The 21,085-nt window shown below is 55.9% G+C and overlaps 1 protein-coding gene across 1 annotated transcript in view; it reads right to left on the bottom strand.

Annotated features, from left to right (window-relative positions):
* OTOG (otogelin) overlaps window positions 1-21,085 on the bottom strand; it is a 77,255-nt gene that overhangs the window by 12,252 nt on the left and 43,918 nt on the right. The window contains exons 31-42 of the mRNA XM_059709062.1: window positions 19,935-19,961; window positions 16,960-17,127; window positions 13,700-13,978; window positions 11,452-11,569; window positions 10,437-10,516; window positions 8,225-10,011; window positions 7,192-7,360; window positions 6,724-6,869; window positions 5,865-5,954; window positions 4,969-5,152; window positions 1,300-1,520; window positions 945-1,083 (exon numbers count right to left, since the gene is read on the bottom strand). Of these exons, the coding sequence (XP_059565045.1) occupies window positions 945-1,083; window positions 1,300-1,520; window positions 4,969-5,152; window positions 5,865-5,954; window positions 6,724-6,869; window positions 7,192-7,360; window positions 8,225-10,011; window positions 10,437-10,516; window positions 11,452-11,569; window positions 13,700-13,978; window positions 16,960-17,127; window positions 19,935-19,961 (3,408 nt within the window). The remainder of the gene's footprint in view (window positions 1-944; window positions 1,084-1,299; window positions 1,521-4,968; window positions 5,153-5,864; window positions 5,955-6,723; window positions 6,870-7,191; window positions 7,361-8,224; window positions 10,012-10,436; window positions 10,517-11,451; window positions 11,570-13,699; window positions 13,979-16,959; window positions 17,128-19,934; window positions 19,962-21,085) is intronic.

Here is a 21,085-nt window from a genome sequence, read left to right as displayed (position 1 = left end):
GGGCAGAGCAGAGTGGTTGTGCAGAGGCCGTACCACCCCAAAGCCTCAAAGATTCATCTGGCCCTTCACAGACAACATTCCAACCCCCTATTCTAAGTCAGTGCTTTCAAACTCTCTTGACTGTAAAAATTAGATTTTACATTGTGGTCCAATAGAACAGTGGTCTGCCCTATCTGGTTTGGCCTAGTGGATAGAGCATCGGCCTACGGACTGGAGGGTCCCAGGTTTGATTCCTAGTCAGGGCACATGCCTGGGTTGTGGCCTCGATCCCCAGTAGGGGGTGTGCAGGAGGCAGCCGATCAATGATTGTCTCTCATCACTGATGTTTCTATCTCTCTCTCTCCCTCTCACTTCCTCTCTGAAATATATATATGAAAGAACAGTGGTCCTCAAACCAAATAGCCAAAGAATTACCGGGAGTTTTTGAATTGCTATTATGGGGACCCTACCCCAGACCAATGGAATCTCTGATTGTGGGGCCCAAGCATCACTGCTTTTTGAAGTTCGCTCGGCAATTTCAAAGGGTAGCTGGAATGGAGAATCACTGATATATTGCAACAACAACAACAACAAAAACTTGTTCATGAGATAATATTTAATTTTTCTAGTATTTTCTATTTTATTGTATTTCCCAAATGCTGGCGCTGACCCCATTTTACAGATGGGGCAAGGAGACTCAGAGAAATAAAATAATAAATAAATAAGATTTACTTGACTTGGTAATATAAATTAGAGCAAAAATAAATTTGTTAATTTGTTAAAATATGCATAGATTTATTTATGAAGTATATAGACATTTATTAATTAATGCAATTGAATGAATGAATAATTAAGTCTGGAAAGCCTCGACTTGGACTCAGGTCTGTAAAAGTATTTCCGGCTCTAACTGTGGGAGCAAAGGAGCCATGGAGGAGATGCCTGCCCCCGCCCGGCCACCAACTCACGGCAGTAGTCAGAGCGCCGCCACTCGATGCACACGTGGAACTTGTGGCACATAGCCACGTACACCGTCAGTGCCACGCAGGGCTGCTGCACGTACTTGGTGTCCCGGATCCACAGCTCACAGAACGACTCTGGAGAGACCTGGGCACACGTATCAGGCAGTGCTGCCTCCCTGGATTCCCCACATCCCGGGGCCCAGCTCTCCCTAGCACTGCCTGGGGGCGACAATGAGCCTCTAACAGACACCCAATCTGGTCCCAAATAAGACCTCTGGGGAGCTCACCCAGATCTGCCCCTCCCTTCCTGGCCATTCTCAGCCAAGGGGGTCCCCCCATTCTGAACCCAGGTGGCACATACAAAGCTGTGGCAGGCGCTGAAGGTGCGGTTGGACACCATGCGGATGCAGGGAGAGCAGTCAGCCGTGGCACAGCTGTCTGGGCGGAAGCGGGTCTGGCCCACGGAGGTCAGGGAACTGGGCACCTGCCAGCTGTCCAGAAAGGGAGCAGGGTCCTCGTCCTCGCCCACCACAGAACCATCCTCCAGGGTGAGGTCATTGGTTGCATCCCCATCACAGATACCTGAAGGGGGCAGAATTAGCCAACAGCCACAATAGTCACCACACTCCCAGGTCCTCAGCTGTCACTTTGCATATTCCTCAGAACAAGTCTTTGAGGCTGGTATTAGTATTATCCCATTTTATAGGTGAGGAAAATGAAGCCCAGAGAAGCTAACAAACCTGCTATGTAAGAAAATGTCTTTGTTCTAAATACATGCCCAAGTATTTAGGGATACAAAAGTATTTTCAAATGGTGCAGGAAAAATGCATATATATAAACTAGGGGCCCGGTGCACGAAATTCGTGCACTGGGTGTGTGTGTGGGGAGTGTCCCTCAGCCCAGCCTGCCCCCTCTCACATACTGGGAGCCCTCAGGCGTAGACCCCCATCATCCTCCAATCGCCTGATCGGCCCCTTGCCCAGGCCTGATGCCTCCGCCAGAGGTGTCAGGCTTGGACAGGGGACCCCCATCTCCCCCTGATCACTGGCTCCGGCCCCCGCCAAGGCCTGAGGCCGTTGGCCCAGGAATCATGCCTGGGCAGGGGACCCCCATCTCCCTCTGATCGCTTGCTCCACCCCCCCCCCAAGCCTGACGCCTCTGACCCAGGCTTCAGGCCTGGGCAAGGGGACCATCATATCCCCCCAATCCCCGGCTCAGCCCCCTGCCCAGGCCTGATGCCTCGGCCAGAGGAGTTGACCCTCATCACCCTCTGATCACCAATCACCGGATCGGCCCCTTGACCAGGCCTGAGGCCTCCGGCAGAGGTGTCAGGCCTGGGCAGGGGACCCCCAGCTCCCCGCAGTTGCAGGCTCCGCCCCTGCCCAGGCCTAACGCCTCTGGCTGAGGCTTCCGGCTCGGGCAGCGGGGACCTGCAGCTGCAGCGGCCCCACGATCGTGGGCTCCGCTTTAGGCCCAGGCAAGGGACCCCTAGCTCCTGAGACTGCCAGCTTCGACCGTGCCCAGCTCCCATTGCTGGCTCCATCCCTACTTCCTGCTATCACTGGCCAGGGCGGAAAAGGCACCTGATTCTCTGATCATGGCTGGGGGGCAGGGCAAAGGCGGCCCCAGGGCCGCCTTTGCCCTGCCCCCCAGCTCTTAGCTCCCCCCTGGGTTTCTGATCACTGTCAGTGGCAGGGGGCTTCTTCCTGCTTTCCCTTTCGCCTCCCTGCATTGTGCCTACATATGCAAATTAACCGCCATCTTGTTGGCAGTTAACTGCCAATCTTAGTTGGCAGTTAATTTGCATATAGCCCTGATTAGCCAATGAAAAGGGTATCGTCGTACGCCAATTACCATTTTTCTCTTTTATTAGATAGGATTGCATATGCACAGAAAAGTGCATTGATACAAATACACACACACAGTATATCTATCTCTATTGCTATCTCTATATCTATCTATATCTTAGTATACAGAGAGAGAAGCAAATGCGGCAAAATGTGAATACTTGGTAAATTTGAGTAAATAGTACATGGGAGTTCCTTATACTATTTTTGTAACCTTGAAGTTTGACATTATATGGAAGTTAAAAGTTACTTCAAAAATATCTGCTTGACCTGACCGATTTGGCTCAGTGGATAGAGCGTCGGCCTGCAGACTGAAGGGTCTCACGTTCGATTCCGGTCAGGGGCATGTACCGTGGTTGCGGGCACATCCCCAGTAGGGGGTGTGCAGGAAGCAGCTGATCGATGTTTTTAACTCTCTATCCTTCTCCCTTCCTCTGTGTAAAAAATCAATAAAAATATTTTTTAAAAAATGTCTGCTTTAACAGAGATGGCTAGCTAGTTGTCACACCTGTTTCTTCTTCTGCCTGGGCAATCTGCTAGCTTATTTTTCCCAGGCTCCCTTGCAGTTGTTGAGACCATGTGACTGAGTCATTGACTGAGGCGATGAAACCCGAGTGAAGGTGATGGCACTACGTCCAGACCTGGCCCATAAACATTTCCCAACGCTTTCCTTCTGTGGAGTTGGAAGCTCGTGTTGAAATGGCAGCGCCACAAGATGGGAGGAACCTCCATTGGGGAATTTATGTGTGCAGGAAATAAACTGTGTGTGAAGGCACTGGGTGAGGGAGGGGGCTGAGGTTTACCTGTCATAACCTCTAGCGTGGCCTTAACTTCCAGCTTCTCTCTCATACTCTGGGCATCAGACACACACTTCCCTCCCTGCCCTTGACTTTGCTCAGGCAGCTCCCTCTGCCTGAAATACTCCCTTCAAGGACCCCTTTAATGCACCATCCATGACCTTCCCAATTCTCACAATATTCTCACTCGGTATCCCCCATGCCTAGCAGAGTGGCCATGGTACCAAGTGTTGGTTTGGGTAACTTAGCTGTCTTCTGCTCTGACACTTCCAGCCACCAGCTTTGTGAATATAAAGCCTCATTTAATAAAATTTTATCGATGGTCCCAAAGGTCATATTTTTGGTCGTGGCATTGCGTCACTGAAGGGTGTCACAGAGCGACCCTACGGAGGAGTTGGCCTGCCCAGTTACCGCTGACCACAGCACTCTGCCAGGTGTGAGCAGTAGAACAGGTGAGAAAAGGGTGCTGGTGGTGCTGGTGCTGCTGGTGCTGTTGTGTGCAAGGAGAGATGCTTGTATCAGTAAAAATAGAAGTTCCACCAAACAGGAGGTTTGTCTTTTTTGCCTCCTGTTCTGCCCCCAGTGACTGGTACCTGGTAACTATATGTTGCACAAATGAAAGAACCATCAGGAAGCAGACTTACATGTGTTAGTCTAAGTGTAGAGGGCATTTTGACTACAGGAGCGTGAGTGTGAATGAACAAAACGGGAGCAGACTTACGGATGGAGGCCGTAAGTGTGTGTGTGTGTAAGTATCCCTATGTCGTCCATCACCATAATCAGGGCAGTCTGTCATGGAGTCCCCTGCCCCTTCAAGGAGTAGCAGTCCATACTCGAATTCCTCCTGAGTCCAAGTTTGCTTATCAAAATACACTGGTCCCCTAGGGCACGGGCCAAGGGCAATCATGCTGTGGTCTAAGAACACTAGCTCTATGTGTGTGGCAGCTCTGCTGTGTGATCTTAAGCAAGCCACTTAACCCCTCTGAGCCCCCTTCCTTCTTTAGTTCAATGACCACCTCTCAGGGCTATTGTGTGGATGACCTGGAGTAAGTGCGATCGGAGCGTGGAAGTGCTTTGTGGAGTGCTCAGGCATACGCGGGCTGGAAGGATTATCTGGTATTAGGGAGCCACCAGGGAAGCTGACAGACAATCCTGCCGGAAGCGACAACTGGCCGAGGCCAGAGCCCCGAGCCATCTCCCTGCTGGCAGCTTCAGTTCCAGAATAGAAGACATTAGGGACGTTGGGTCTCTGCCTGGCAGCTCTCCTGATCCCCACTCTGGCCTGACACTCTGTCCCAGCCTTCCCTGGTACAGGGGAACCCGTGTCTGGGGGGCAGGGGCGGACCCAGGAAGCAGCCCCCTGCCCCCAGCTGGGTCCCACCTCACCGCACAGGCCTCGGCCCTGGGCCTCGCTGGCTTTGCTGGCCTCCAGGATCATGAGTCCCGAGCTGTGGAGCCACTGGATCAGGATGTGTGACGGCGTCCGGATTACGTACATGTGGCCTGTGTCCTCAATTCTGAACCCATACCTGCTCACGGGGGGCCGTACAGGCTGTGAGTCCACTGTCACCTTAAAGGGGGGAGGGGTTGTGCTGAATGTGAGCACAGCTTGGTCATCCATCCATCCATCCATCCATCCATCCATCCCTCCAATTATCCAACAACAGTTATTAAGCGCCCTCTCTGTGACAGGCTCTGTTTCAGGCACCGGCAGCCAAGACACAGTCCAAGGTGCACAGAAGAGTTCCGTGGAGGTTTTATGAGCACACGACAATGAAGCCAGAAGTGCAACATCTAGAAGCAGGCCACATCTCTATGGGCAAATTAAATTCTGGGTCCCTCTAATCACTCTCTTCTTTCCTGCTTCTGCTCAGATAATTTCTTCTGGGAGATCTTCCCCAAACCCCCAGCCTCTGGGCCGGGCACTCCTCTCTGGGGTCTCCCCATCTCTGCGCTGACCACTAAGACAGAATCCCTCAGAGCCAAAGTGCGGAAGTCAGATAGTTAACCACAGTCATGAACGTCATTGTTTCTTGCCCCTCTAACTTCTTCTGTCACAGTATTCCTCCCGGTACTCTTCCTTGCTTGACAGTACGGTGGCCAAAGTATTCTAATTAAGACCCCTTCCAAATATACTTAATTTTGCATTGTTTTTCTTAAAATTGTACTTCCCCACCCAGGTACCAACCATGAATAAGCCTCAGGCCCCTCCACCCCTGGACGCCCCGGCCCTCCACTGACTGCTGCCCGGCCCCGGAGGACCGGCTCTTTGATGGACTCACCTTCCGGTTGAAGCGATCAATGGTGACCTGATAGGCCAGGTGAGTCACATTCAGCATCACCAGACAGAACGGGGGCCAGTTCAGGTGCCCCTGCAGAGACATCCCAGCCCCCATCAACCCATCAGCTTGGAGCCCCGTCCTGCCTCCCATCCTGGTGAGCAAGTGTGAGCACCCTCCGCCCCCGTCCCTGACTCCTCTCCCAACACATGCCAGCGGCACCATTGGGGCTGTGCAACGGGGCAGAATCCATAGAACAGGGGTGGGCAAACTTTTTGACTCGAGGGCCACAATGGGTTCTTAAACTGGACGGAGGGCCGGAACAAAAGCATGGATGGAGTGTTTGTGTGAACTAATATAAATTCAAAGTAAACATCATTACATAAAAGGGTACGGTCTTTTATTTCAATAGTTTTATTCATTTCAAACGGGCCGGATCCGGTCCGCGGGCTGTAGGTTGCCCACGGCTGCCATAGAACATTTTTGGCTCTACCTGACCTCCATGCAAGCTCAGCCACAATGAACAAACAAAGAACCCGGCCTCCTCCACCTGGCTCATGGGGCATCCTAGTGGGGATTCCCTGCAGCTGGCACCCTTGACCAGGCCACATCCCTGGAATGGCATCCCAGATCCTATGCACATGCCTAGGAAGCTGGGACAAGCTGGGGATGGCACAGGCCCCAGGAAAGGCCAGCAGGTGGCAGACGCCCCTGACTCTTTCCCCACGCACCCATTTCAGGAGACCCCTGGGAGACAGAGCTTCCGCATCTGTCCTCACCGCCTCAAAACCCAACTCACTGCTAACCCCCCTCCAGGCCTAGTCATAGCCCCAAGTGCGGGCAGAAAGAAGCAGGCAGTCACCAGGTTGGCGCTTTTGCAGTCGAGGACGTGGACGGTGACCACTTCGTCTGGGCTCTGGCTGAGGGTGTAGATGGCCTCCTTGAACAGGGCTGCATGGCTCCCATCGAAGGTCACAAAGCTCAGATCAGGGAAGATGGAGCATCGGCCTGCGGGAGGGCAGGGGACAAAAAGAATAAACAGGTGCCTTCAAGGCCAAGGCTGCGTAGGAACACAGAGCCGGTGCCTGGGCCTTTTCCTGGGCGATGCAGAGGCCCTGGGGGCTAGAGGGTCACACAGAGATTGCTAGGGTAGGAAATCTGCCAGGTCAAGGGTCGCACTGAGACAAGAGGTCCCACGGGAGGTCATTTTCAGGTCAGGGTTACTCTAAGGCTGGGAAGCACCAGGTCAGAGGTAGAAATCAGGCTGGAGCAGAGGTACAGGAGGACACAGTACGAGGACAAGGGAGGCTCCAGAGGACCCCAGACTCACAGGCACATTCCCAGAAGGGGCAGCAGCGGTCCCCGCCCACTCTCACTGAGAGGCCCAGGACCCCACAGTGAAGGGGTGCAGCACCCTGGGGACAGTGCTGAGTCAGGTTCACCCGGATCAGCTGATCCTCCAGGCAGATGTGGCGGATACAGTCCTCCTCCGCGATTGGCTGGGCACAGGGTGAAGGGACGTGTGAGGGCCCAGGCTAGAAGCCACAGCCGCTCACCCCCAGCCCACCCAGCCTGAAGCCATGAGGGCCCGGAATCCTTTCAGATGCAGGTTCTAGCAGGAGGAGACCCTGAGGTAAACCTACCAGGGAATGGAGCCCTCATTCTCCATCTACCCAACTCATCCGGGCCTGGGGCTGGGCTGTGAATGAGACTGAGGGTCAGAGGACTGACTCCCCAAGTCTCTGCATATCTGCCTGGTCTGTGCTGAGATCCCCAGGTACACAGTGTGCAGACACACTAGCTCAGACTCAGAGAAGCCCAAGCACCCCTCCCACAAGCACCCCTCCCACACTCTATCTATCTATCTATCTATCTACCTATCTATCTATCCATCCATCCATCTCACAAATGCACAAAGACAGTCTCTCAGCATCATGTATCACACATACAGATCTCTGAGTGTTCAGAGTCTCACATACATGAACACAAATGTGCATACACAGTCCCATGCAGGCACCCAGACACAAACATGCACACTGGCATACCCATGTTGTTATACCTGGATATCACACCAAGCCATCCAATTAGCCCCTGGGACCCCTTTGGGGCACAGTGTGACCCTGATATGGTATCAGGGGCCCAGAGGAGCCTGGAGAACTTTTCAGGCTCCAGGAGCATGGGGAAGGGGTGAAGGCAGTGACTAGACCCCATCTTGTAGCCTGGCCGCTGCTTAAGAAGCTTCTATAGGACTTGCCCCTAGCCCAGGTATGTGAGTGTGGTGGTGCCCAAGCCCAGTGGCATGGGAGGAGGGAAGGCATAGAGGGTCCATATACAGGAGGCCAGAAACCTGACAAAACACTCACGACACACATGGCAGATGCGTTGGCCTCAGTGGTGGTGGCCAAGGCCACGGCTGAGCCCTCGGAGATGCTCTGGACTGGGGCCGAGCGCCCGGACTGCTCCGTGGTGGCCTCTCCCACTGGCCCTGCGGGGGGCCGAGGTCCTGCCGAGGTTCCATGGGCCTCAGGGAGTTGAGGGAGCAGAACCAGTGAGCTCTCTCGGGAGGCGGTCCTGGCCGAGACAGGGCTCAGGGGATGGGATGTGGGCACCAGTGGCCCTGTGCTGGCCCAGGGATCCTTGGCCTCGGTCACCAAGGTAGCAAGAGTGTGGGCCACAGCAGGCGTGAGCGCTGTGGGCCCCTCCTGGGCAGAGCCGTGCACCCAGGTGGGCAGAGACACCTGCTTGGACAGGATGGCCGTCTTCTCCGTGGTGCTCTTTCGTGGGGCAACAGATACTGTGGAGGCCACCCCCTCGGCCACAGTCACCACTCCAGAGGTTGGCAATGTGGCTCCCAGAAGCGGGCCTGGAACTGTGCCTGCTGCCGGAGGGGTTGTGTGACTGGGTGGGTGCACCTGGGCCACCATAGCTGGGGTGAGAGGCCGTGCAGGGCTGAGGGGCTGAGCAGATGGAGTCGTGGCCATGGCGGGAGATGTGGCCTGCTGCTGGAGTGGAGGGGTGATGACAGGGCCCTCAGGGCCAGGAGTGGCCACTGGGGCAGATGTGCCCACCTTGGCCAGGGGTAGGCTGGTGTCGGGGGGTAGGCCAGAGAGGAGCTGGGGGGGTCGAGTTGACTCCGGAGATACGAAGGGTGTGGCCCCCAGCCCATGGGCAACTGTGGACAGGCCAGTGGCAGCCAGAGTCCCTGGGGGTGGCACTGGAGGCCTGGTGGCTGTGGTGGTGTGCCCAGAGGGGTGGGGCGGGGCAGTGGGGAGTGGGCTGGGAAGTGGGGATGGCAGCAGGCCCGTGGGCTGGCCTGGCCCCAGGTGGACCTTCTCTGTGGGTGGCATCATCTCCACTCCCTGGGTCGCCACAGGGCTGACAGGAGCTTGTTCTGCTGCTGCCCCAGGCTTGGCTGGGGGGCTGCTGGGACTGGGAATGGGCTGGGTCTGTATGGACTGGGGGATCCCTGTCCTGTTTGTGACCTTTGTTACTGCAGGTGTCAGCCAAGTCTCGTGGGACTGTGAGGAAGTGGGAGGCCTGGAGGTCACTGCAGGGGAAGCCACAGGCCTGGAGGAGGGACCTGCAGGCAAGCCCAGGCTGGGCAAGGCCTGTAGGGGTGTCGTCCTAACAGGCAAGGAGCCAGGGCCTGGGACCGTCACTGCTTTGGTCATGAGTGGGAAGCGAGGTGCAGGGGGTGACTGGGAGGAGACTGTAATGTTGGGGCTCCCTGCAAAGGTCATGGTTACCCTGGTCGTCTCCATGGCACCCAACCCCATGCCAGGTGTGGACATCTGCCGCAAATGGGGGAGGGATGAGGACCTTGGGGCGTGCGGGGTGCTGGGGAGGCTGGCGGTCACTCCCTTGCTGGCCGGGGCCCCTGTGGCATGGGCAGGGAGGTTAGATGCCGTGACCCTCAGGGGCTCCTGGGTAGGGGCTGGAGGCAGCGGTGGCCCCTCAGTGGCTGCCAGGGATGGGTTCAGGGCCGTGGTGGGCGGGGCAGCTGGGGTGAATGCCGGCCTGTGGGAGGGGGCCCCGGGCGTGTCCTGTGGGAACTGCAGCTCCTGGTCCCTGGGGGTGGGCAGCTCTTGACTCGGAGGCAGGGTCTCGTTGCCACGGGCCTCCGTGGGAGCCAGAACTGCAGGCTCCACACCTGGGGCAGACGAGAGAAGAGGCTCAGAGGGTGGGGTGACTGCTGCCCAGGGGTCACACTGTGCAGGGCTGGGGTCAGATGGGCACCCGAGGTGAGCGGGGAAGACAGCTTCCCACGGCTGGTTAGGCTGCCTGACCAACCCCCGGCCTCTGCCACGTGGGTGACTCAGAAGAGCCAGCGGGTCTGGGCTCTGCCGCGTGACTTCAAGCCAGTCCCTTCCTTACTCTGGGCCTCATTTTTCCTCTGTGAAATTGGGAGAATGGGCTGGATGAGGTCTCAGCCTGCTCTACAGTGAATGTTCTTCCAGAGGCTCCTCTGCTGACCCGGCCTATCCAGGGACCTGGGAGGTCTGGGTATGACGGGTCCATGAGACCCTGGGGTTTACAGCGAATCTGAGGGAGGGATGAGAAATGCCGGCCACTCACAGTCCTCCACGTAGACGCATCTCTGTGTGACTTCATCCAGGACCTTGGGGGTGGGGCATGCCGGCACACAGCCTTCCACCCTGGGGACAGAGCAGGGAGGGTTAGTGGTCCGGAATGTGAGAGGGTCAGCTCTTTTCACCTGCATTGAGCACGGGCCTCGTCCTTTCTTATGATGTGTGTGTGCTCTTATCATGTACACACTCCCATGAACCTCCATATCCTGTCACATATCACACAGAAGCACACATACCCCAACATGCATGCTGCACATCCTGCCCTCAGACCGAGAGGGAAACACACAAACAAGGTCCAGCTAAGCACACACTGTGCGCTCCCTTGCATGTGCTCACCTGTGCCTCTATCCAGGCACATTCTCACACACACCCCCATGCCTGCAGGACTCAAAAATATTCACACAGATAAACATACACATCCACACAGACCACTACAAACATCAGTGCACACACGCTCATGCACACAGCTGCACCAACACCCAAACACACGCAGCACAGACACATGCGTGCACACAGCTGTACAAGCCCAGGCACACCTTGTACACACAAACACACACAGGGCTCAGCTATACGCACATTGTGCACAGATATTCACATATGCTCAGATGAGGCACATTCATCTGGTACACACCCCTCATACACACAGCACACATGTGTATATAAGTATATGTGAGTACACACACACCTCAATACATGCTTATGCCTCTGCCCACAGATGACATAAAAACCCATTTCCACATATGTATGCTCTACAGCAGTGGTTCTCTGGCCCTTCAAGTACAGTTCTTCATGTGACCACAACCATAAAATTATTTTCGTTGCTACTTCATAACTGTAATGTTGCTACTGTTATGAATCGTAATGTAAATATCTGATATGCAGGATGGTCTTAGGCGACCCCTGTGAAAGGGTCATTCAACCGCCATAGGGGTCATGACCCACAGGTTGAGAACCGCTCCTCTACAGGCTAATGCGCATACCTTGATGCCATGCCATCTCACCTGGGCACATCCTGGCAGCTGGCTGCCCCGGGGTCCCGGCAGGTTTGGAAGCAGGGGCTAGCACAGGCATCGTAGCGCCACTCGCAGATGGGGTAGGCAGCCCCCGATGGCTTGGCATCTGGAAAGTCACCCGCCCCAGAGTCTGAGGACGGGGCGTCAGTGCCAGAGCACAGAAGCAATCCAGCTCAGCCCACGCCCGCCCGCCCACCCGTGGAAGAGACAAATGGACTCATGCGGGAAAAGTGGGGACAAATAAATAAAAGCCAACCTCAGGGGACACTGTCGCTGAGAGTTGGGGTGAGGGCCTGGAGGATCCTTGGAGGGGGGTCAGGAAACTTGGTGGAAGGGCTGAGGAAGGGGGTGCTATGGAGCAGGCATTGGCATTGGGCTTTGAGGGGTGACTGAAGAGAAGGCTGTGATCCCTGATCTCTCCATAAGGCTGCCCGTCACCCTACCCCTCTGAGACCTTGGTGGTCAGGCTTGCTCTGTACCCCAGGACACAACCCCATCCTTCCTGCTCTGCCTCTGGCCAGGCCACTGCAGACCTCCAGGGAGCCAGGAGGCTTTCCCCTGAGGGTGAGGGAGGGGTTGGGGAATCTCCTCCCCTCTCAGCCAAGGCCCTGTGGGGCATCTGGCCCCAGACAAGGAGAGCTGTTCTTTACAAGCCCTACCCCGCCCCCCCCCCCCCTGTTCCCAGAGGGCCTCCGTGAAGTAGCCAGTCTGAGACGGGGTGCGTGGAGTTTGTCTGAGCGCTGTCTTTGTTGCCCCTAGTAACGTGGGCTACTAATAATAACAACAGCTGACTCAAATAGCACCAAGTAGGATACTCAACATTTCACACAGTATGCACTCATTCATCCTCACAATAACCTTACGAAGTAGCATTATTATTATTCCCATTTTATAGATGAAGAAGCTGAGGCACACAAGCTGCTGGGGAAGTTAAACTCTCCCGGGGCAGAGTTCCTCATAAAAGGCCGGGTGGCCAGGGCCTTGGCTGATGAAGGGTCCTCAGGGGAAGCATGTGTAGCCTCTGCGAGGCTTCAAGGCAGACAGGACCCCAGACCTCCCTGGCACACGTGGGGGTCTCTGCTCCTGGCCCCGCCCTGCAGCCCCTTCCAGACTTCCTACCCCCGCACTGCTGCTGCCTGCGAAGAAACCTTCTTTCCAAGATCCTTGGGACCAGAACCGAGAACTTCACTATGAACCAGGCCCGGAGCAAAGCGCATGAGATACATTCGACCGCCCACAATAACCCTGAGGCAAACACCACCTGGTTCGGGTGAAGAAACAGTCAGGGAGGGGGTTCTCCTCGAACGCCGAGGACCCCGGTCAGCACTCGAACCCAAGGCAGTCTGGCTTCAGAGCCTGGGGGCTCACCTGCTCTGCCTCAGGACACAGCCCTGCCATCACAGCCAGCGATGACTCTGTCCTGGGTGGGGTTCTTGGTGGACTGGCTGGAGGACCGCTGAATGTAAGCATGAGCTGGCCCAGCCTGGTGTGTGTGTGTGTGTGTGTGTGTGTGTGTGTGTGTGTGTGTGTGTGTGTGGTATGGGTGGGGGTGATCAGTGAACAGCCTGGCTGGAGACACATTTACACATGTGTGGGTTCATCCATATAGTGGGAGGTGCCCTCACAGGCATGAACACACATGTGCGCATACGGGTCAGAGAGGCCAGCCTGGAGCGGTAAAGAAACTGTGATCACTCCCTCTCGGGTCCAAGCAGAGACTAAGTCATTAGGGGCAGGCACACCGGCAGGGGGATGGCAAAGCCCTGGGACCCTTTCCAGTCCTGGCTGGCAAGGACACGGTGCTGCCCCATCACAGGGGCTCGGGCCTCAGGCGGGGTGGGGCGGGGGGGGCAGGGAGAGGCTGCGGCTCGCAGGGCGGGCATGTGCCCCCATCAGCACGAAACCTGAGCCAGAGAGCTGCGCAAGCAGCGCCACGATCACTCTCCCTGTGTTTCCACAAAGGCCGCCCTATTTTTAGACGTGTGACTGGCCTGTGGGCGTAGGCAGGACCCGGGAAGCTGGCTGGGCCCCGAGCCACGCTGCCCACACTCCTCAGGCCACCAACATGGAGGCCAGGACACTTCCCGCCTCAGGGTGGCACCCACATGGCCTCCTGGTGCCAGGAGAGTGAGGATTCCGTCTCTTGGGGGCAATTGGAAGGGGAATAAGAGAGGGCAGGAAGGGCGGTTGAGCGAGGGGCTGAGGGGCTGAGGGTGATGGCAGGGCGGACACTCACCCAGAAGGCGGAAGAGTGTGCCCCGGCGGAAGACCTCGGAGTGTCCATATGGCCGCAGGGCCAGTGTGGGGCCTGACACGTGAAGGAAAGAGCCAGGCTCCGCCAGGGACTCCAGGGCCACCAGGCCTGCCCGCCAGGTCCCCTGGTGCAGTGAGAAGGAGGCGTGGTGGTGGAAGGCGTCGCTGCCCTGCCACTTGGCCAGTTCCAGAGACCCGTTGGCTGTGACGTGGAGGAAGAAGTTGGGTCTGTCCGCTGCCTCCAGGGATACCACATCCGGATCTGCAGAGAGCCACATGGTAAGGTCAACGCAGAGAGAGGCCCTGATGGGGGACAGACACCCGGCACCCGTCTGCACTCTCAGTGACACAGGACGGCTCGCACTCTGTGGAGAGCAGGCCCTGCTCCTCCAGGCCCGCCCGCCTCCCCTCGGCCACCTCCTCTGCCTGCCGGCTGCCCCTCTGCGAGCCCCCTCTTCCCCAGGGCAGGTGGAGGGTTGGAGAAGCCACCGACTGCCAAACCTCGGGAGGTGAGCGACCTCTCCCTCTCCCCCCCTTCCTTCCGCAAACACCTTGAGGACGCCCCCTGTGCCAAGTGCAATTCTAGATGCCAGGACACAACAGTGACCAGAACAGACGGACACGGCCGTCCTGGTGGAGTTGCGTTTTATTGGTCACACCAGACAAGCTGGGCTTGGTGATTTGCCAGATTTCAGTGACCCCAGCTTGGTCCTGCTCCTCACAGAATCCCAGGGGGTCAGAGCTGGTGGAACTAGGGGACCCTGAGTCCAACCCCAGATGGGAACAGTGTCCCCGAGGAAAGGCACTTGCCCAGAGCCTGTTTCTCTACCCTTTCTCCAACCTCCACAAGGACCCATTTCTAAACAGTGGGGCTCACTGCTGGCTGGATATCCCCCTCCCTACCCAAGACAGTCTCTACTCTCCATTTGTCCTCATCACAACCTTTCCCACCCCTCAAGATGCACCTTCTCCATGCAGCCACCCAAGACCTCACCTGGAAGGCACTTTCTCTTTTGCTGTCCAGTACCTTGTATATAGTTTGGGGGGTGTGGAGGGAGGAGCACAGGATGGAATCGGGGTGGGAGCCTGGGTCCTCACTGGGTCTGCCCCTCTACCCCCAGCTGCCCACGAAACCCAGGCCTGACTGAGAGGGAGGCTGGACTCTGGGCCCAACTTCTTCCTCCCCACAGTGATGCTCTTAAGGCCAGGCTGCTCTGGAGTTCTTAATATGCCCGTAAAACCTCTGGAAAATCAACACTTCCTCTAGTGCAGACCTTACTAGACTAAAATATTGAGTGGGGAACGGAAAATCCCCACTAACAGATGGCCTATCACATCTGGAAGGTTGTGAGACACCCTTGTTCACACCGGGCCACACAGACCTGGGGGTCAGCAATGTCTGGGGAGGAAGTATCCTTCTTGGGGTGGTACTTCTGGCCCTCCTGTGGCCCAGTGCTGGCTCCTCACTCCCAGGCCCCTCTCGTGCAGTGACATGGTTCCTCTGGCACCTCCTACTGCACCTCCAGCTCATACCACCATGAATATCACCCATTGCTGGGAACTCTGGCTGTGTGTGGAGCAGGGCTGGAGCCGGGGTGTGCCTCCCCTCTGGGCAGGGTCTGCGGCTGCTCAAGCACCACTGAACTCTGGAGAGAGGTCGATGCCTGTAAGGCTAAGCCCTCGGGGTTGCTGGTGGTCTGAGACCCAGGAGGCGGGTCCCAGGTGTGCTCCAGTGTGTGTCCCACCTGCCTGGAACTCAGGAGCATAACCTGAGCAAGTCAAGAGCCGGCCACTCCATTCACAGGAGGAGGCCCTGCTGGGGTCAAGGTTCCAGCCAGTTCCCCTTGGCATTTAAAGTCTATCCCGGCTCAAAAGTGGGACTAGGAAGGAGCAGAGGGGCAGGGAAAAAGAAGAGGAGAAGGGGGGAGAAGGATAAAAAGGAGGAGGAGAAGGGAGCGGAGGAGGAGGGGGAGGAGGAGGAGGAGAAGGAAGGGGAGGAGGAGGAGAAGGAAGGGGAGGAGGAGGAGGAGAAGGAAGGGGAGGAGGAGGAGGAGAAGGAAGGGGAGGAGGAGGAGAAGGAAGGGGAGGAGGAGGAGAAGGAAGGGGAGGAGGAGGAGAAGGAAGGGGAGGAGGAGGAGAAGGAAGGGGAGGAGGAGGAGGAGAAGGAAGGGGAGGAGGAGGAGAAGGAAGGGGAGGAGGAGGAGAAGGAAGGGGAGGAGGAGGAGAAGGAAGAGGAAGAGGAGGAGAAGGAAGAGGAGGAGGAGGAGAAGGAAGGAGAGGAGGAGGAGAAGGAAGGGGAGGAGGAGGAAGGGGAGGGGAAGGGAGAGCAAGGAGGAAGTGGGGAGGAGAGAAGTAGCAGTGTTGCCACCTGCTTTGCTGGAACACAGCCATTGTGTAAGGCTAGATACAAAGGTGTCTCTGGACTTTGGCCTCCGTTTTTGGTTGTTTTGTTTTGTTTCTCAGGAAGAAGATGGGAGGTGTCTCTTCAAAGAAGCTAAGAGATTGAGGTCAAACCCTGTCTCAGTTGGGAAAGGAGCACCTGCTGGAGCCCCACATGTCTTCAGCTACTCTCGATAGTTTAGAGCAAGCATGTCAACCTCCTGCATGCGGCCCACAGTGAATATTTTTGCGGCCCAGCCAATATAACGGTGTGTAAGAAATGTTTTAATAAATATTTCATAGCTTAATTTTTACAATATCCTGTTATACATAGTTATTAATAACGAACTACAACATTCACGAATGACTGATTACTGTAATCATGTTGCATTTATTTCCCTGATGCTCCTTACGCGCAGGCGCACCATTTCTCTCCACTAATACTAGCAGCGAATATTTTAGCAGCCGACTGCCACATCATTAGTCATGTACTGACTTGCTTGGTGTGTGCAACAGGAAATATTTCGCTTTTGGAGAACAAGAAAAATAGGTTTATTTGTGTTACGCCTATTAATTTGTGCAGCTATTCAGTGTCTGGTAAGTTAATGTTCAAGAAAAAATATTAATTTTTATTAAAATGGTCTAGTATGTTAACGATGCCTCATTTATTTCAGCCCTTTGTATTCAGCATGTCTCTATCGAAATAAACCTATGTGTCTATGAAATTGAAGCTTTTGATTTTTGCGGCCCACATAAACGTAAACCTTTGTATTTGGCCCACGTTAGCCTTTGAGTTTGACTTGCTTGGGTCAGAGCCTCAGCACCTTCCCTCCTCCGGCAATGCCTCCCCAGAGGCAGCCTTACCGTGGGCCTTGGCCTTGTCCAGTGCAGCCGTCAGCAGGAAGTTCACGATGTCCCCCGGGGCCACATCCTCTGCGCTCACCAGGACTATGGCACCGCCTGCCGCCTTCATGGCCACGCGGGCACCACCAGCCCCCTGGCTGGCCAGCTGGTAGGGGCCCTTACCTAGAGCTGGAGAGAAAGGGCCAGTCAGGAGGCCTGCCTCCTGGGGCCTGTGCCCACCTCCCGTCCCTACCTGCCCACCCCTGCCGAGGTGGGGCTGAGGGAGGGTGCCAAGGAGGTGCTGTTGGTCCCTTCCCTCACCCCAAGCTCTAGGGACCTCGATTTCCATGAGAAGGAAGGACAGGAACTTGAGGCTGTCACCCTTGATGGGGACCGGCAAAGCGCCTGAGTAATTTCACAGGAAGCCTGGGAACAAGGTCACCCCCAGGGGTCATAAGGAGCCCCCAAAAGTCTCTCCATGGGCCTGTCCCCTTGCCTGAGACTCTACACCGCCAGCCACTGCTCTATTCAGGGTCCCCATTGGGAGGAGATAGCAGACCTGGTCTCTGCCCAGCCTGGCCTCTGCCCAGCCCGGCCTCTGAAGGGATGAAGGCCAGGGGCTTGGGCTCACACTAGTGTTGCCTTATTCCCCGCATGTGCCACTTTTGTGTCTCATGGGGTCCTGCACTGTCAGTATAGGCTGGTTTCCTAGACCAGTGGTCGGCAAACTCATTAGTCAACAGAGCCAAATATCAACAGTACAACGATTGAAATTTCTTTTGAGAGCCAAATTTTTTAAACTTAAACTATATAGGTAGGTACATTGTTATTACCTTTATTAGGGTACTCCTAAGCTGGCCTTTGCTAAAAACGTCCTCAATCTGATTGAGGTACGTTCGCTGAGGTCGAGCCCTTCCAATTCTCCCATCCACACTCGTCTTGTATACTTGTTTCATCTATCTCTTTCCTGAAAACCGACTTCTGCGCATGGGCCACGAAGTTTCAATCGCACTGTACGTGTGCGCCCGCACGTGGTATTTTGTGGAAGAGCCACACTCAAGGGGCCAAAGAACCGCCTGTGGCTCCCGAGCCGCGGTTTGCCGACCACTGTCCTAGACAATTATAACAGCCTTGTAAGTGACCTCCCTGCCTCTGGTGTGCTCCCCACCTCCAAAGCCTCCTCCCCAAGTGCCTGAGTCACCTTCCTAACACTCCATGCTGGGACTCATCAGTAGCTCCCATTGCCCTCAGGAGAGAGTCCAAGAGCCCAGCTTGAATTCAGGGGCCTTTCATGCCCAGCCCCTGCCTACCCTCCCCTCCCCACACCTATGCCCCTGCCACACTAAGCTTCCCTTATTGTTCCTTGAAAGGGCCTGCTGTGCCCCGCCTGCCTCTCATGTCTCCACTCATGCTGCCCCCTCCCGGCCCCTCAGCGTAGTCCTCCCATCCTGTGCCTGGCAACCGCCTCCTCATCTCTGGGGCCCAGCTCAAATGTCACCTCCGCGGTGAAGCTCTCCCTGCACCCCTCCTGCCACACACCAGCATCGGCCCTCCCGCTGGGCTCCACAGGCCACAGCTATCACAGATCCTATGAGGGATCTCAGTCGGGGGTCCCTGTGTGTCTCCTCTCCTAGATGGGAGTCAGGCAGCGCTGTGCCTGCCCACAGTTCATAATCAGCCCTCAAACACAAAACCCCAAAGTGCAGTGTTTGCTGATGTCCACGCTGTGAACACTCCCACCGGTGGTCAGTTTCAAACTACCAACTGAATGCGGAGTTGGGGACACACAGTTGGTTCTAGAGAGCCGGTGTGGGCCAGCTCAGCCAGTGCCCCCCCCCCACCCCCCGTGACAGCTCTTGTTGACCATCAACTCCCCACCACCCGGCAAGGGCCTGGGCCAGAGAAAGTGTGGGAGAAAAGCAGAGCAAGGAATGGACGGGTGGGTGGGTGGGGAGGTGGAGGATGCTAGAAACAGCCTGTCCTTTGCCAGTCACTGCTACCCAAAATGCCACAGAAGGCAGAAACTCTGCTCAGAGCCGTCTTGCTGAAATGTCTTGCCTGGTGTCAGGCAGACACCGCCTGTCCCAGGGACCACAGTTCTCCCATCACAGATTTATCCCTTTAGGGCTTAAAGGTAATTGTCCGTCAGGAGCCCCGAGGCGCTAACACATAAGTGGGACTGCAGTCCCTGTGAATGGCGCTGTACCCTAGCCCAGCCCTCATCATTCAGACCCCCTAACTGGTATGTTGTCTCTAATTGGTCCCCTATCATTTCTCCTTGCTGTACTCTTTCCAGGAGATGTTTTTCAACCCAAAATCTGAGAATGCAGGGAACTGGACAAGAGGACAGAGCCTGGAAGGACAGGTGGGGTATGGGGGTGCATTGGAGGTCAAAGGTGAATGACACCAAGGACCTGCTGAGCATCTCGCTCTGCCAAGGTCTGCCCTTGGCCCAGCTGGACAGAGATCCGTGCGAGAAACTACTCCTGGGCAGCCCTCCTCCCACTGCCCACTGGCCCCAGTGATTAAATGGACTAATTGGCTCTAACGCGGACATTAGCCTCCCTGGGGTCTTCACGCTAGTTATGACCTGTGTTTCACTCTGATTAATGCAGGGGAGGGAGCGTGTTCTGGGACCCCATGACCCTGGCTAAATTTGATGACGAATCTGAGGGGCTGAGCCAGGCCATCCTTGGGGAGAGCAGTTTGCATTTGCCGTTGCCAACTTAAGACTTCGGTAAACCCCAGACAGTGACCCATGGGCCTGATGAGCTAGATTAGGAGAGCCGTGGGGTGGCCCACTGGTTTTTACTTCCTGGTGGAGCTGCCCTAATGAGCACAATCCCCAGGAAGCTCTGGGGCATCCCTGGGCCCTGCACTGTCCGGGTTCTCTCTGCATGACAGGGTCCCTCCCTGCCCCATGTCACAGCTGTGGCATCAGGTCAGGGCCGGCAGTGCCCCGGCCCTGAGGTTCCACTTGGGGAGGACAGGCTTACCTTTGTTAAAGAAGTCACAGTCGTATGCTGAAAGAGAGAGATCAGCCTTCTTAGGAAGCTGGAACAGATGGGCAGAGCCACGGCCCCAGCATCCCAGCTCTTCCTCCTTCCCCAAGGGGCGGACCTGGCCTGCCTCCCAAACTCCAAGATTCAGGCATGGCATTATGTTCAGATATCTTGAGCTGTAGGAAATACAATGGCTCCTCTCTGTGCCCCCCGCACAACGCTCAAAGCCGGCCCAGAGGAGGCACTGAGCATTTATGGAAAGAAAGGAAGGAAGGAAGGAAGGAAGGAAGGAAGGAAGGAAGGAAGGAAGGAAGGAAGGAAGGAAGGAAGGAAGGATGGATGTTGGGAAGAAGGGTCTGCTTTGTGTGTCCCCAAAGGGCAAGATTAGAATAAAGGGGTGGGAGTTCCAATCGGAAATGTCGTGGAAGGTCCCAGAGGAAAGCAAGCACAGATAGAAGTCAGTCTGTCAAGAACCTTGGATGGAAAGGGACCAGGTGAGTCCAAGATCCAAGATCCCTGGGTCCAGTTTCCACCAGGCTGTCACAAGCTCTTCTAAGCGTGTGCGCAGCGCGCCCTCTAGTGGCCCAGTCTTGCAACACAGCCTTTTCCCCTGGCTCCTCAGCCACAGTCCTCAGTGGGTTGGAGTAAGCTGGGGACCTTGAAAAGGACGCCTAAATCCAGGAGCGAGGCTATGAGGAGCCAGTTGGGTAGACCTGGGATAAGTGAGGAGGGGCTTCTCCATTCATAGGTGTGATCTGAAGAGAGCCACCAACTCCACCGCACAGCCCAAACCCCCTAATCAACACTACTGCTTTGCAGGGGTCAAAAGATTGAACTGCTGTACTGCTCTGGGCAAGTACCTGCCTCTCCTCACCTGTGGATCAGAAAACTGAGCTAGAAAATTAGAAGATCTCTGAGCCTCTGGTTTCAGGTGTGCACTAGGTTCATGGCAAGTCACCCACCCAGGATTGTCAAGAGCCGGCTCTCTAAAGTCAGGCCTGGGTTAACCCCATCTCTCTCACTGGTCAGTTGTGCACACTGGCGCAAGTCACACAACCTCCAGTCACTTAGTTCCCTCCTCTCTGAGATGGGACCACAGCTAGAATCTGCCCCATAGACTTGTGATGCCTGGACTAGGGTAAGGC

The sequence above is a fragment of the Myotis daubentonii genome, chromosome 9 (assembly GCF_963259705.1).
Source record: "Myotis daubentonii chromosome 9, mMyoDau2.1, whole genome shotgun sequence".
Taxonomy (NCBI): Eukaryota; Metazoa; Chordata; class Mammalia; order Chiroptera; family Vespertilionidae; genus Myotis; species Myotis daubentonii.
Note: the sequence above shows the minus strand (reverse complement) of the source record. Positions and strands in the feature narration are given on the sequence as shown.